This window comes from Lissotriton vulgaris, chromosome 1_1 (genome assembly GCF_964263255.1).
Source record: "Lissotriton vulgaris chromosome 1_1, aLisVul1.2, whole genome shotgun sequence".
Taxonomy (NCBI): domain Eukaryota; kingdom Metazoa; phylum Chordata; class Amphibia; order Caudata; family Salamandridae; genus Lissotriton; species Lissotriton vulgaris.
Window position 1 is genome coordinate 902,159,734 of NC_141685.1, and position 13,756 is coordinate 902,173,489.

Below are 13,756 nucleotides of genomic sequence, written 5' to 3' on the forward strand. Positions count from 1 at the left end.
TTAGAATGCAAATATATTTCTCTTCACTGGGCTTGTAATGCATCGGTTGCGAATGTGTCCTCTTATCATAAGGGTGCTCAAGCTGCTGTGATTCGTCCGGTTTTCAGGTTGCTCTCTAATGGGAGTTATTTGATTATGAATGATCAAGGCTGCTGTTGAATGGAACCAGGCATTCCTTACCTGGCAATGGTTAATTCCATAGTTGCACACAAGTACTGTTTCTCCCTGTCCGTACTGTTAGGGAGGCAACGCTGTGGCCTTCGATAAATGTTTCAAACATATGCTTTGATTCTCTGATCAAACTGACAGTCATGCTTTTTCAAAAAGATATGACCTTAACATCCGCCAAAGAGACATTTGATCTCCAGATTACAAGGTCTTCGTCCAAAATACAGACACTTCTTGATACTAACTACCTACTACATTTTGGGAAGCTGGTTCACCGTATCTTTAATATTTCTGATACAAAGAAAGTAGCACACTGTTTTAAATGGATTGGCTCTGGATTGGTTAGTACCAGTGAAAGCTCCTCCGCTAAGGCGGAGGAGCGTTGACCCACTTCTGCAAAGCAGTGAAAGAAAGAACTACTATATTGATAATAAGGCAAGTTTATTTTCATTCTACTTGTTAATGCTGTGCAACATTGTGGGGCGTGCGGGGCTGCTCTCCTCTCAGAGCAGGGAAGAGTGGTTAGCCCACTTCAAGTGCGCAATTACTGTTTGGCCAGGATTCTGGGGCCATCCAACAAATGTTCTCCACGCAGCCTGCATTACAGCCTGCAAGGAAAACATGCCCAGGTCACCATTCCCTGGCTTAGCGCCGATCCACGGTGCTCAGACGAATCACAACGCTGCTTCTAAGGGAGGGAGCCTGGCAGCTTTCTGTTTTGGCCCTGGGGAGGAGAGACTGAGACAACGAGCAGGAGAGTGGCGAGAAGGTACGTTTAAAAAAAATATTTTTTTTTACATCACCTCCCCGGACACTACTGGTTAGTGCTTTTCAGACAGTTTTTGGAATAATCCCATCATTTATACACTCCATGCTGACAGGCGTTTTTGAAGGTATCCCCCTTGTCCTGCTACTTGTGGCACGGATTGTTATTTTAATTGTTCTCCTCCACAATGGATGTCCCAGTTCGAAATGGTATAAAGATAGCCCGGCCTATGCAATTATCCCAAAATTGCTTGGCACTGAAGTACACAGATAGTGGAGTCAAGTGAATGTGTTGTTCATTTTATAGACATTTTCAGGTGAATGCATCAAAAGAGTACTAGAGTTATTCTAGCTTTGTGAAATTTAGCCTGAAGGGGGCGTGGCCAAGTAAGATGGCGGAGCTGTCGTAAAATCGCTCAGCTCCGCACCCGCCAGATCTTCTTGGACACTTACCTGCACCTTGGGGATGGGTATCTTCGGTCCACAGGCAGCCAAGACCTCCTAGATGAGATGGGTCCGTGGAATGGTGATCGTGGAGCCCGGAGTAGGCGGGAGTGACGCTTGAAGAGGTGCTCCGGAGGCTCTCGCAGACCCCAGGCGCCATTTTGTGAAGAGCCGTGCCGGGACCTCCAGGTGGTGAGCGGAGCGTGGGCTGGTCCCGGGAGGCACCGAGGGCTGTTATGCAAGGCCCCCCTGTGGATCTTGTGTGTGGTGGAGCAGGGTATGCCACTTGACGGACCCGCCGAGCTGCGGTGAGTGGATCGGGGTGGACTGCCCAGTTTCAGCGCCTTTTTGCCTGTGAGACGGGGAGCGACATTGCTGGGTGCTAGCGGCTGTGGGGTGTCGCTTGTGCCCCCCCAGACCGGCTGCGGAAGTTGGCCTGCGCTCCCCTACCGTCTCTTGGGAGCCGCGATGTCCTGAGCTCTCCTCGTGGTCAGAGCCGTCTTTGCCTGACCCTAATATGGCAGCGGTGGCCATCCCGCGATTGTCAGGCCTGAGGAAAACAGAAGAAAATACCGGTGCTACGTTGGAAAGGAGGGAATGAGTGCCTCACAGAGTGAGAGGAGCAGTGGTGGTCCATTTGGTCGCGAGGACGACTCCAGTCGGCAGCGGGTGCTCTAGACCGCTCTAGCTTGCCTGGTTGAGTGCCTGATGCTGGGGTCTGCGCTGTGAAGTATCAGTCTTCATCCCCTCATTGTGGTCAGCTCTGGTCCCCCTTCGATCCTGGTCCACCCTAAGCACTCCCTGAGCGCCGCCTGGTCCCGGGGGAAGGGGCCTTATGCCTCCCAAGAAGCAAACCAACAAGGTTCCCACTTACTTCAAGGCTCCTGACAGGTGGCCTCCCGGGAGGATCCTGCCCCGCTGCTGGACATGGCACTCACCCGCGAAGATCTAGTAGTGACGCTCCGGGATTGCAAGGTGGAGCTTTGCCGTGAGTTTAAACAAGACCTCAAAACTTCTGTGGACCAACTGAAGGCTGACCTTACAGAGAAACTTACTACGCTGCGGCAAGATGTAGATACCATAGGCTCCCGGGTGCTAGAGGTTGAAAGTCAAGCCCAAAGCTTAACATCCACCCAGACCACAATGCATGACGCGCAGCAGTCTCTCCGGACCCAGTTGCAGCAGGCTCAACTCAAAGCGGAGGACCTGGAGAATAGAACTTGGAGGGAGAACATTCGGATTCGAAATCTGGAGGAAGGTGCAGAGGGGCCGGACTTGGAGGCCTTTGTGGTGGGTCTCTTTACTGAGGTCCTCGCCCCCCAACAGCTTAAGATTAAGATCGACCGAGTGCATCGGGTGGGAGCTGTACAGACGGGGACACGCAAGCGACACCGGAATGTCCTGGTTAAGTTGCATTCCTTCAAGGTTAAAGAGGCCATTCTCTCGGCATCCAGTACAAAGGTGGAGGTATCCTTTCAAGGGTTTGGCTGCTCTCTATACCAGGATCTGATGGCTGCGACTCTGGCCCGCCGGCAGTCGCTACGTCCAATTACCACCAAGTTGCAAGAGGATAAGATCCGCTATCTATGGTCCTTCCCCTTTGGTCTCGTTTTTGAGTATGGCAATAAGAGCCACCACTTTTCTGACCTGACGGAGGGGCTGAAGATTCTGGGGCTTCCGCTCCTGGAGGAGTCTCCCGACTTGGGCTCCCCGAGGCGGCGGGGTCGCAGGGAAGTTGCCCCGGTGCATGGCGCACCGTCACCAGACGCCGTTGACCTCTACTGCTTCATTCCTGGCTTTAAAGATGCCTGGATGAGCGGTGCTCCTCCTCCGGGCCACTGGATGTTGAAGACCGCCCGGCTTGGGGGCCCGCTGGCTGGGGCCCGATTTTGTCCAGACCTTTTGTGGCTGTTATGTGCGGCCCTGGCGTCCTTATGACTCGGCTGGAAATTGTCTAGCCTCTGGGAGCCGATACTTTGGTATGGGTCATGGGTCCTCCAGTTCCTCTCCTGCTCCCGGTTCCGGTTCGGGGAGCCGGCAAGTATTTTTGCAGCTTTTGTGACTGTTTGGGTGAACTCACCATATTTGTTGTGCCATGGGGACTTTCGTTGGGATGCCATGGTTCTGACTGACCCCATGACTCACCCTGTTGACAGGCGCGATCACCAGAGAGCGGCTGTTCAGTTGCTTTGACTCTCCAAGGACACTGAGGTTTTTGTTTTCCTGCTTGTTTGCTATTTCACTATCCCCTAGGTTGTATTAGCTGTACGATCGGGAGGTGCGGTCCTTGTCCGTGATACCCATTATTCCTCCTTTTGGGTTAGGGGGAACTGTTTGCCGAGGGTCTACAGACCCTTTGGCTGTGGGGTTTCAGGGGAGTTGGGGGGGAGTTGAGGGAGGTGGGGGGAACCCGGTGGTGACTTCAAGGGGTTTTCTTTTGCACTTAGCTGGTTCTATTTTATTTGGCAGGGGTATGTTATTCCAGAGAGGGGATGGCCAGATGTGGGGCGGAGGAGGTGGACGGGGCTAGGTGTCAAATGTAACAGGGCCTCTGCACAGGGAGGAGCACCATGGAAAGGTTGGGAAGGCAGGGGGGGTCTGTATGTTTGATGGTTACCAGCGCTTCATGGAACGTTAAGGGGCTAAACTCTCCACAGACGCGCCAGAAGATATGGAAGTACCGGTCTGATCATAAATTTGAAGTAGTTGCCTTACAGGAAACTCACCTTAAGAGGGCCGAAGTCCCTAGGCTCCGTCACAAATGCTACCCGATGATCTATACCTCCTCTGCCACTTCGAAACACAACGGAGTGTCACTACTGTTTCATGTGTCAGCAAACTTTCAATTCGAAGCTCAAAAGGCTGACAAGGAGGGTAGGCTGCTACTAGTCAAGGGGCGTCTGAGAGGTGTGCTCTGTACCTTTGTCTCGCTTTATGCACCAAACTCGGGCCAGGCAGCCTTCCTCTCCCAAGCGCTTGATTTAATAGGAGGCTTTGCTACAGGGGTCATTGTGTTATTAGGGTATTTGAATCTTGTTTGGCAGGGGTCTGTAGATAGCACTAGCTCCAACAGGACAGCCACCAGGACATTCCCCCGCAAGATACAACAGAAATTTGTTGACTTGGGGCTTATTGATTCCTGGTGCACACTACATCCCACCACTAAGGATTATACCCACTATTCCCACGTACACAAGACCTACTCGAGGATCGACTATATATTTGTTAGTCAGGCACTCTCGGGATGCTTCAGGCGGCCCAGATTATGCTGATCTCTTTGTCTGACCACAGCTTGATTTCTTTGGGTATGCAAAGGGCGGGGCCTTCACCCAGATCTCTGAGATGGTACTTCCCCCTAGCTTTGACCCGAGATCCAGTAGCCAGGGAAGAGTTGCGAACAGCCATCGCCGATTTCTTCTCCCATAATGACCCCCAAGATACATCTCCCCAGAACAACTGGGACGCTTTTAAGGCAGTGATTCACGGGAAATGTATCCAACGCAACTCGAATTTAAACAAGCAGAGAGCGAAGGAACGGGTGGCCTTAGAGGAAGAACTAGGGGTGGTTGAGCAGGAGCACAAAACCAATCCAACCCGCGTTTTGCTGAGGCAGGTTACGGCTCTTCGGGGCAAATTAAGATCTATCTACTCTAACCGGGCAGAATTCACCCTCTTGAAGATCCATCAGTCGTCTTTTCTGCAGGGCAATAAGGTGGGTTCCCACTTGGCACGCCAGCTGCATATGCATAGGGATCGGGATTTTATTGGGGCGATTCTTAACAGTCAGGGACATATCACCTATATCAGGGCACAATTGCGGACACGGCACTGCAGCAACAGTTTTTGGATGGCCTGTCCATTCCTCAATTATCGACGGCGTCGGAATTAGATGCGCCCATCACCCAGGAAGAGATTGGTGTGGCTATTTCGAAACTCAAGCTGCACAAGGCCCCGGGTCCCAATGGCCTTACGGCCACTTTTATAGGTGTTTTGCCGCAGACCTTCTTCCCCATCTTACAACCCTGTTTCAGGCTGTGGCTACGGATGAGCGGGTTTCCCATTCAATGGGGGAAGCTGTGATCTCCATCATCCCTAAACCGGGTAAGGATCCACAATTATGTGGCTCTTATAGACCGATCGCGCTCCTTAATTTAGATGCCAAGCTCTACTCTGCGGTTTTAGCGGTGAGATTAGAATCGCTGATGCCTACCCTAATTTATCTCGACCAGTCGGGATTTATAAATGGCAGACAAACACATGATAACATCTGGCGTATGGTCCATTTGATTGAAAAGGCCGAGAGATTTCGGATTCCAGCAGTATTGGTGGGTCTTGATGCGGAAAAGGCTTTCGACCGGGTTGATTGGGCTTTTCTTTTTTTAACCATGCGGAAATTCGGGTTCGGGAACACCTTTATTAATATGGTAAAGGCCAATTATTATCAGCCTACCTCGCGCGTCCTGGTTAATGGCTGCTCCTCTTCTCCTTTTGCTTTGAGTAGGGGTACGCGGCAGGGTTGTCCCCTTTCGCCTCTCCTTTTTGCTCTGAGTATAGAACCCCTGGCACTTAAACTTTGAGCCAATGATGGGATCCGGGGCATCCCTTTCGGTGGGGTCAAACATAAGGCTTCGTTCTTCGCAGATGATATCCTCCTCTCACTTATGGACCCGGCATAGTCACTGTGCGCGGTACAGGAGGAACTACGAAGTTTTGAGCAGATAGCCGGCTTCAAGGAAAATTATTCAAAATCTTTCATACTTAACCTTACCCTTTCCTCCACTGAGGTGTCTCGCTTAAAGCCTACAATGCCTTTTCAATGGGCGAAACACTCCTTGCTTTATTTGGGGGTGCGCCTCATGGCTAAATTGGGTGCACTTTACAATGCGAACTACCGGCCTCTTCTGGCCCAGATCCACCAAGATTACCAATGGTGGTCACCTCTCTACATTTCTTTGCTAGGGAGGATTAATGCCGTTAAAATAACGGTGCTACCCAAGCTTTTATACCTGTTTCAGGCACTCCCCATAGCACTGGATGGTTCGCTCTTGCCGACGCTTCGCTCTTTGATCACTAAATTCCTTTGGCGGGGAGGAGGGGGCTCGTCTCCCACTTCATGCACTTTGTCGTCCGCGCAATCAAGGGGGACTGGCCATACCAGACTTTGCCCTATACTACCAGGCTGCTCAGCTGCGGGTGGTTACTGAGTGGTCGGCCAGGGAATCCGAAAAACATTAACTCCACATGGACCGCGCCGTTGTGGGGAGGTATATATGGGATATGTTATGGAAGCCTAAACAACATCGCCCTACCAACGCTTATATTAGCACTCCCACCCGTACGACTCTCACCACCTGGGATAGGGTCACAAAGAGGGAGGGATGGACCTCCTTTTCTTCCCCGTGCACGCCTATCTATTTTAACCCGGATTTCCCCCCGGCGCTACAGGAAGGCCCTTTTGATTGTTGGAGAATGGGATACTGCCTCAAAATAGCGGATATGTTTCGTGATGGGGAGGTTTTGTCTCTTGCATTGGGTGCTGCTTCCCCCTTTCCGAGAGACTGCTGTTAGGGAACGCACGGAAATAGAGAAATTTGTGGCCCTACGGGCGGGATCCATGAAGGGAGCTATTTCAGCTATCTATGGGATGCTTCTTTCCACTACACTTCCCCCCCGGGCGAGATTCATGCAGTTTTGGGAACGGGTCTTAGGGAGGGATATTGAGGAAGGGGAATGGGTGCATGTCTGGAGGGACATTTTTAAGCATAATCGGTCCTTCGCCTTACGAGAAGCCCACTATAAACCCCTTTATGACTGGTACCTCTACCCTACTAATCTTCAACGTATTTTCCCAGGCACTTCCGATTTATGTTGGCGGGGGTGTGGATTGCAGGGGGACTTCATACATATCTGGTGGGACTGCCCTAAAATTTAGCCTTTTTGGGATGAAATCCTCTCTCAGATCAAGGATACCCTGGGCTATCCCATTCCCGTGTCCATAGACTTCGCCCTTCTGGGTATGCGTGATCCCCTCCTGATAAGGCAAATTAAGGCGGACAAAGCGATCATTTGGACTTGTTTGGGAGCGGCCAAACTCACTTTGGCTGCGGCGTGGAAAAATACTGAGGCCCCGGCTCTTTCCTTATGGCATTCTCGCCTCTGGAGGATCTTATCCATGGAACGCCTGGCGAACATTTTCCAAACTGACCCTGAAGACTTTGCCATCCGCTGGGGTCCGCTGGTGGCCTACTTATCTAGGGGTCTGCCTTCTGCGGTTTGCCCGCCAACATTGCGAGCCATGCATCTCTTTCAGCTTTAGAGGGCTCATTTTGGAGACGGAGCACCTCGGCTGCTCCTCTAACTGTATTATGGTTCAACCTGTACATAGCCATTGCTGCCTGTATCACTACCTATTTATTTCTTTGTTATTTACTGCTTTACTTATTTTACCTTTATTTTGTCACCACCGGGTGGGGTGGGAGGGGAGGTGGGGGGATACTGTTGCTCTGGGGGGGGGGTTATTTGTTCAGGACATCAACATCTTTTGTTTAATGCGGGACGATGATCGGCTTGAGGACTTTGCAAAGCTGAATCCACCATAGCTAATTTTGTTGCCACCCGAGCAGTTGCCCACACCTTATACTATTAAGATTGTAGTCTTTGTATTTGGTCTTATTTGATACTCAATAAAAAGACAACTTTGAGAAATTTAGCCTGAAATTTAACAATATTGATTTGCTCATCTAACAATGGTTTGCAATGGGAAGTCAAAAACCTTGAGTTAATGATATCTTGATCCATGAAAGAATCAAAGTTTTACTGATGCTATCACAAACAACATATAGAATTACTTGAAAAACAATAGTAGTTTAATCAAACATATTTATATATTAGTTGGAAGCACAGCAAGTTGCCAACAATAAATGTTTCCCAATGTCTTCATATGGACATGCATTTGGTTTTATATTACAGTGAGGTATACTCATCATGATATTTTTTACTATAATCAAGTTGCATGAGTTGGTTTTACTACTAAAGCCATGATTCTTAATGTTTGTGATTTTGAATCACTGGTAATAACATAAAAAAGCACACGAAAAGACAAAGACTGATTGCCAGTGTTATCACATGATGATTGAAGGATCAATCAAGTTGTGTCTTACTGAGAAGTGGAAGGGCACCCCTGGTTTGAAATAGCGTGGTGTCCGAGTGCTCCGTATTCGGTATGGAGACTCAACAATGTGGATGCCCGTTCTTTCCGCTTGCACCATGTCGCCACCTCAAAAAAATAAAAAAAATAAGAGATGTTCACTTTTTCGCAATGTACAATCTTTTCCATATCTATCAAGACAAACGCATCTAAAATGCTGTCTACAACCCATATTACTTTTCATTAAAGACCAGAATTGTTTCTTTGTATACCTTCAGTATTCATGAATGCATTTAAGCGAATCCCTTTAAGGCCACTGCTTGTCTACAGTCCAACATGTCAATAGCATTAATTGAGCCTTTATAACATTTCGAAAATGCCACCTGGTCTTTTGTTGTATTCTTGGATCATTCGACAATGACTGGAGGTTTCTGCGAACTGTTGTGAAAGCTGCAGACATCTTCTGGTGAAATGATCCTGGGGCGATGGTAGAGCACTGGAGGTGCTACGCGAAGACACGGTGGTGAACAACCGTTACAACAAACTTTTTACAACGCAGTGCCTTTACAACGCAGTATTTACAACGCAAACCATTACAACGCATTGCGCTGGGGGGCGCTCTAGGATAGGGAATAAGTTTAATTTACTATCCAACACCTTCCTTAGTGTCCACGGGGACTGGTGTTGGAGTAGTAAATTAAACTTTTCACTATCCAGCACCCCAAAGCGCTATGCGTTGTAATGGATTGCGATGTAAAAACCGCGTTGTAAAGGCATGCGTGGTAAAAGCATGCGTTGTAACGTCATACATCCGAAGACTGGCTAAGTGATTCTTTCCAAAGGTTGCGTATATTGAAGCCTGGGTGAAAGGGTGTTGACCTGCGTAAACGACTCCATGTGACCAATATTGCTGTGTTCTTGCAGCACCATGTGTGCCATAAGCTTACACCCATGGCAAGCACGCTTGGTCCCATCTGAACCCGAATGGAGCCAAAAGCCCATTTATTATGAACACAATATTCTTAAACACCAAGCGGCTGCTGCTGTGCTTCCTGCACTTCCCCCCTCTTCAGGGTTCAGATCCCCACACTGACATTCTTCTTCTTACATTGCCCTTGATGAAGCAACTTGGAACGCTGAAGCTAAGGTAGGCAATGTCTATGCACAGACTTAGTAAAACATGATGTGGAATTCCTCAACAACATCCTAGATGAGCAGCTTGACAAAATGTTTGTATGAGAGACTCAACACCATTCTACGACTAGAATTAAAATCTCAGAAGCAGTAGGGAAAGGCCTCTCCACTATTAGAGCCGATTAACCAGAAGATGGCAAGAAGTGGTGGCCTTGCTACTATAGTAAGATGCTCAATTGCTTAACCAATGAATTAACAATCTGGTATACCTGGGGCTAGTAAGCTTCTTCTAAGAGTTTTTCCTGTCCTAGTTTTGGTCTAACAAATCTTTCAGCCTACTGCTCCCTGGCTTCAACTTTGAATTTCACTGCGTTTTTGGTGAACTAGCCACTTTCTAGGTTACTTTCTCTTTTCTATTGCTTATCTTTGGACATCATAACTTCTAACTGGATGCATCCTCTGCCCATTGCCGATTCCAATACAGCCTTAAATCTCAAGTAATGGCTGCCAGGACCTACTCACTCTACGGTTTACACACTAACTTTCCTTCGGCTGAGGTTGGGGTCTTTGAGAGCCTCTCAATCCTGTGGCCTGATTCAACCACACTTTCTGTAAGAATCACTACTCTACTACACAGGAAGCCCAGATCAAACTTTAAGACAGCTTTCCAGCGTAATACTTTTACCCAGAAATGGCACTAGAATAGCCCACTGATTCCGTCTGTGACCTTAATGCAGCTAAATCCAGTGTTGTCGCCTTGATGGAAAATGGTGGCTCCATTACAGGAAAGACTTAGAAAATGCGGTGCCAAACCAGACCTCTCCCAATGCTAAGACTTTAGCTCTCCAAGGTGAGCACCGGTGGTGCAGGAACTTCACCTATAAGTCTGTGCGTCAACCTAAAAAATACACATTTTCCAAACAGATACATATTTTTTACACCAAGAGTTTATAGATATATGTACTTTCAGTCCCTGTATCACTCACTCTCAAGAGGTCTGCAATGCTTTAACTTCTTTCTGACACAGGAATATTGTGAGCATTTGCTATTCCAGCAATGACTTAAACTCCTTTATCTTCACCCTGCTTACACCTCATGTCTCCCTTGATCTGTTCCCCCACCATCATTTGACTGAATCCTGGCTGCTAAAAGGAAATCTAGGTCCTCTCACTAAAAACTTAAGGATTCCTGTCATGTTTTAGGTATTTCGCAGGGATGTATTCTCCTCTCTAAGAAACTAAGGGGCAGATTTACAAGCCCCTTGAGACATTTTTGCACTGCTGTTGCGTCACTTTTGTGACGCAACGGCAGTTTAAATAATGCGGCCAATTTACAAAGTGATGCATGTAAAGCCCTGCAACACATTATACCTGCGTCAGGTATAATGTATGCAGGGCGGGCGTTCCCACGCAGGAAAGCCTTGTAAAAGTGACGCAGTGAAATCTACAAGATTTCACTGCATCACTTCTAGGATGTCACTGCGTCAAAACCTTACGCCTGCTTGTAGCAGGCATAAGGAGCGACGCAGTGTAGTGGGACTAGGCCTCAAAATACATTGCTGGAGGTGCGTCGTGCTTGCGACACAACTTCAGCAAAGTGTGACTTTTGCCTCAAATGATGTGTCAGAATTTCTGACACATCTGTCAATCCTTGCGCCATGGTGTGCCATATTGTAAATATGGCACATCCATGGTGGCGCAAGGGTTTCTCAAGGTGACGCAGGGAAAGTGACGCATCTCTACAGATGCGTCACTCTATTGTAAATCTGCCCCTAAATACATATTGGTGTATCATTGGTGCACTAATAATTACAAGCATTTGTGTGCTAAGTGAAAAATAATTATAAAAAAAAATCACTGAAAAAAGAACTGTACATCTAGAAGTACAATGCAGTTGATCCAGACCGCATTCTCTAATTTTTAAAATGATGGAGTAAAAATTAATTAATTTTAATTTAATGTTTTCTTTGACATCATAATAATCTTTATTTAGTTTTTACAACGAAAACCATAACAGCAATGATTATTGAAAACAATAAATTAATACAAATCTGAAACTTAAATATCGAGCAACAGTCCTTTTTAAAGGAAGCATTAGCAAAGCCAATAGGTCTCACTTTTGGCTTTGGCAATGTTTTCTTGCCATTTTGTACAGCAGTGCGGCTGTTCAGCATGGCTAAAAGTTAGTGGTGTGGAGTGTACTAGAGTGGAGTAGGGTGAGTAGAGTGTCATAGTGTTTGAGTAGAGGAGAGTAGAGTTCAGTGATTCAGTGACAGTGAGTGTCGGAGAGTGCAGTGTCATAGAGTAGAGTAGCATACAGTGGAGTGGTGTAGAGTGGCATGGAGTGGGTGGAATAGGGTTCAGTGGGTTGGGGTGGATTAAGGTAGTGGAGTGGATTGGATTGGGGCAGAATGGGTAGGATTGACTAGAGTGGAATTGATTGTAGTGGGTAGACTGAATGGGATGGATTGGACTGGAGTGGTTAGATTGAAATGGGGTGTGAGGTGAGGTGGATTGGAGTGGGGTGAATAGGAGTGGGTGGATTAGATTGGTTTGAGGTGTTATGGATTGGATAAGAGTAGGGTGGTTTGGAGTGGAGGGGAATGGATTGGAGTGGAGTGGTTGAGATTGGGGTGGTTTGCAGTGGGGTGGGTTGGACTGGAGTAAAGTAGATTGGGTTGGAGTGGGGTGGATTGAATTGGATTGGAGTGTGGTGGGCTGAATGGACTGGATTGAGTGGGGTGGACTGAACAGGGTGGGTTAGATTGGGGTAGTGTTGAGTGGATTGGACTGGGGTGGACTGCAGTGGGGTGGATTAGAGAGGGGTGGACTGGATGAGGTGAATTAGATTGGCGTGGATTGGATTGGGATGGGGTAGATTGGATTGCGGTGGGGGCTGGAGTGAGGTAGAATGGAGTGGGGTGGAAAGTGGGGTGGAATGGAGTGGGGTTAATTGAAGTGGAGTGGATTGGAGTGGGGTGGATTGGAGTGAATTAGATTGGATTGCAGTGGGGTGAATTGGATTGGAGTAAGGTGCATTGGATTAAGTTGGGTGGATTGGATTGAGTACAGGGGCTGCAATATTCATGGAGGAACCACTGTGGTCCTGCAAACATATTACAAGTTTCCTCTCCGCCATGAAAACAGTGGCAGAGAGGAAACAAAGGGTGCCCTACAGGGCCACCTGGTGCCTCACGTCCTGTGGATGCACACAGAGGGGCAAAAAATAAGCTTCCTGAGTGCAAACACACAATTTCATGCATTGCATGGACGTTATAAACCATGCCGCGCTGCAACCTTGTGTGCAGTACCCATTGCAGTGTCATTTTCAAAGGCATCGCTGCCTTTGAAAGAGGCACCGCAGTGGCAACTGCCACACCACCTGCCCACACCCGCACCACTAAAAGATGTAATCGGGACCTTAGCAGTAAAGTCCAGAGTGTCCATGAATGTCACAAATTAATCTAGTAGTTTTTGCAACCCCAATGCTGTTCTTGCTAATAAAACCTTATCATTGACATAAAGTAAAGCAGGAATTGGACGAATTCTCACAAAGGTATATCATGGCCCTCTACTACTTAAACCCTTTCTACATGATTAACATACAATTACATACAATGTAAACGAAAATGGGGCCAACATGCTGCCTTGATGTAACGCCCTTTTAATTTTGAAAAATTGCGTGCACTGACCATCTGTCCCGTACCTTACTTAGGCTGATAAATTATTGTGGAGGTCATGTAAGAGGATAACAATATTAGGATCTACCTCTAATGATATCATAGTTTTCCAATGCTTGCCTCAATTTACTATATAGAAGGCTGAGCTAAGGTCCATAAAAACCATATGCAATGCAGCATGCTTATCCGCTATATCTTTATTAATAATCAGATGAAGAGTTAAACATTAGTCAAGGATCCCTAAACCAGGTCTAAATCTATACTGCAGATAAGAGAGCATTTGATTATCCTTGGCTCATATGGTTAACCTGTTTAGAAGGACCCAACCTATCACCTTAACCATGTCAATAAAAGAGATGGATCTATCGCACCGGGGCTCATTTTATCATCATTTTTGAACACCAATGGTTGACTGTGAC

The 13,756-nt window shown here is 47.5% G+C and overlaps 1 protein-coding gene across 3 annotated transcripts in view; it reads right to left on the reverse strand.

Moving 5' to 3' along the window:
* The window catches only part of LOC147748145 (complement C3-like), a 1,551,795-nt gene that overhangs the window by 1,289,797 nt on the left and 248,242 nt on the right, over positions 1–13,756 (reverse strand). For all 3 annotated transcript variants that reach the window (XM_086959014.1, XM_086959019.1, XM_086959009.1), the window contains exon 10: positions 8,538–8,653. In XM_086959014.1, coding sequence (XP_086815140.1) covers positions 8,538–8,653 — 116 coding nt within the window. The remainder of the gene's footprint in view (positions 1–8,537; positions 8,654–13,756) is intronic.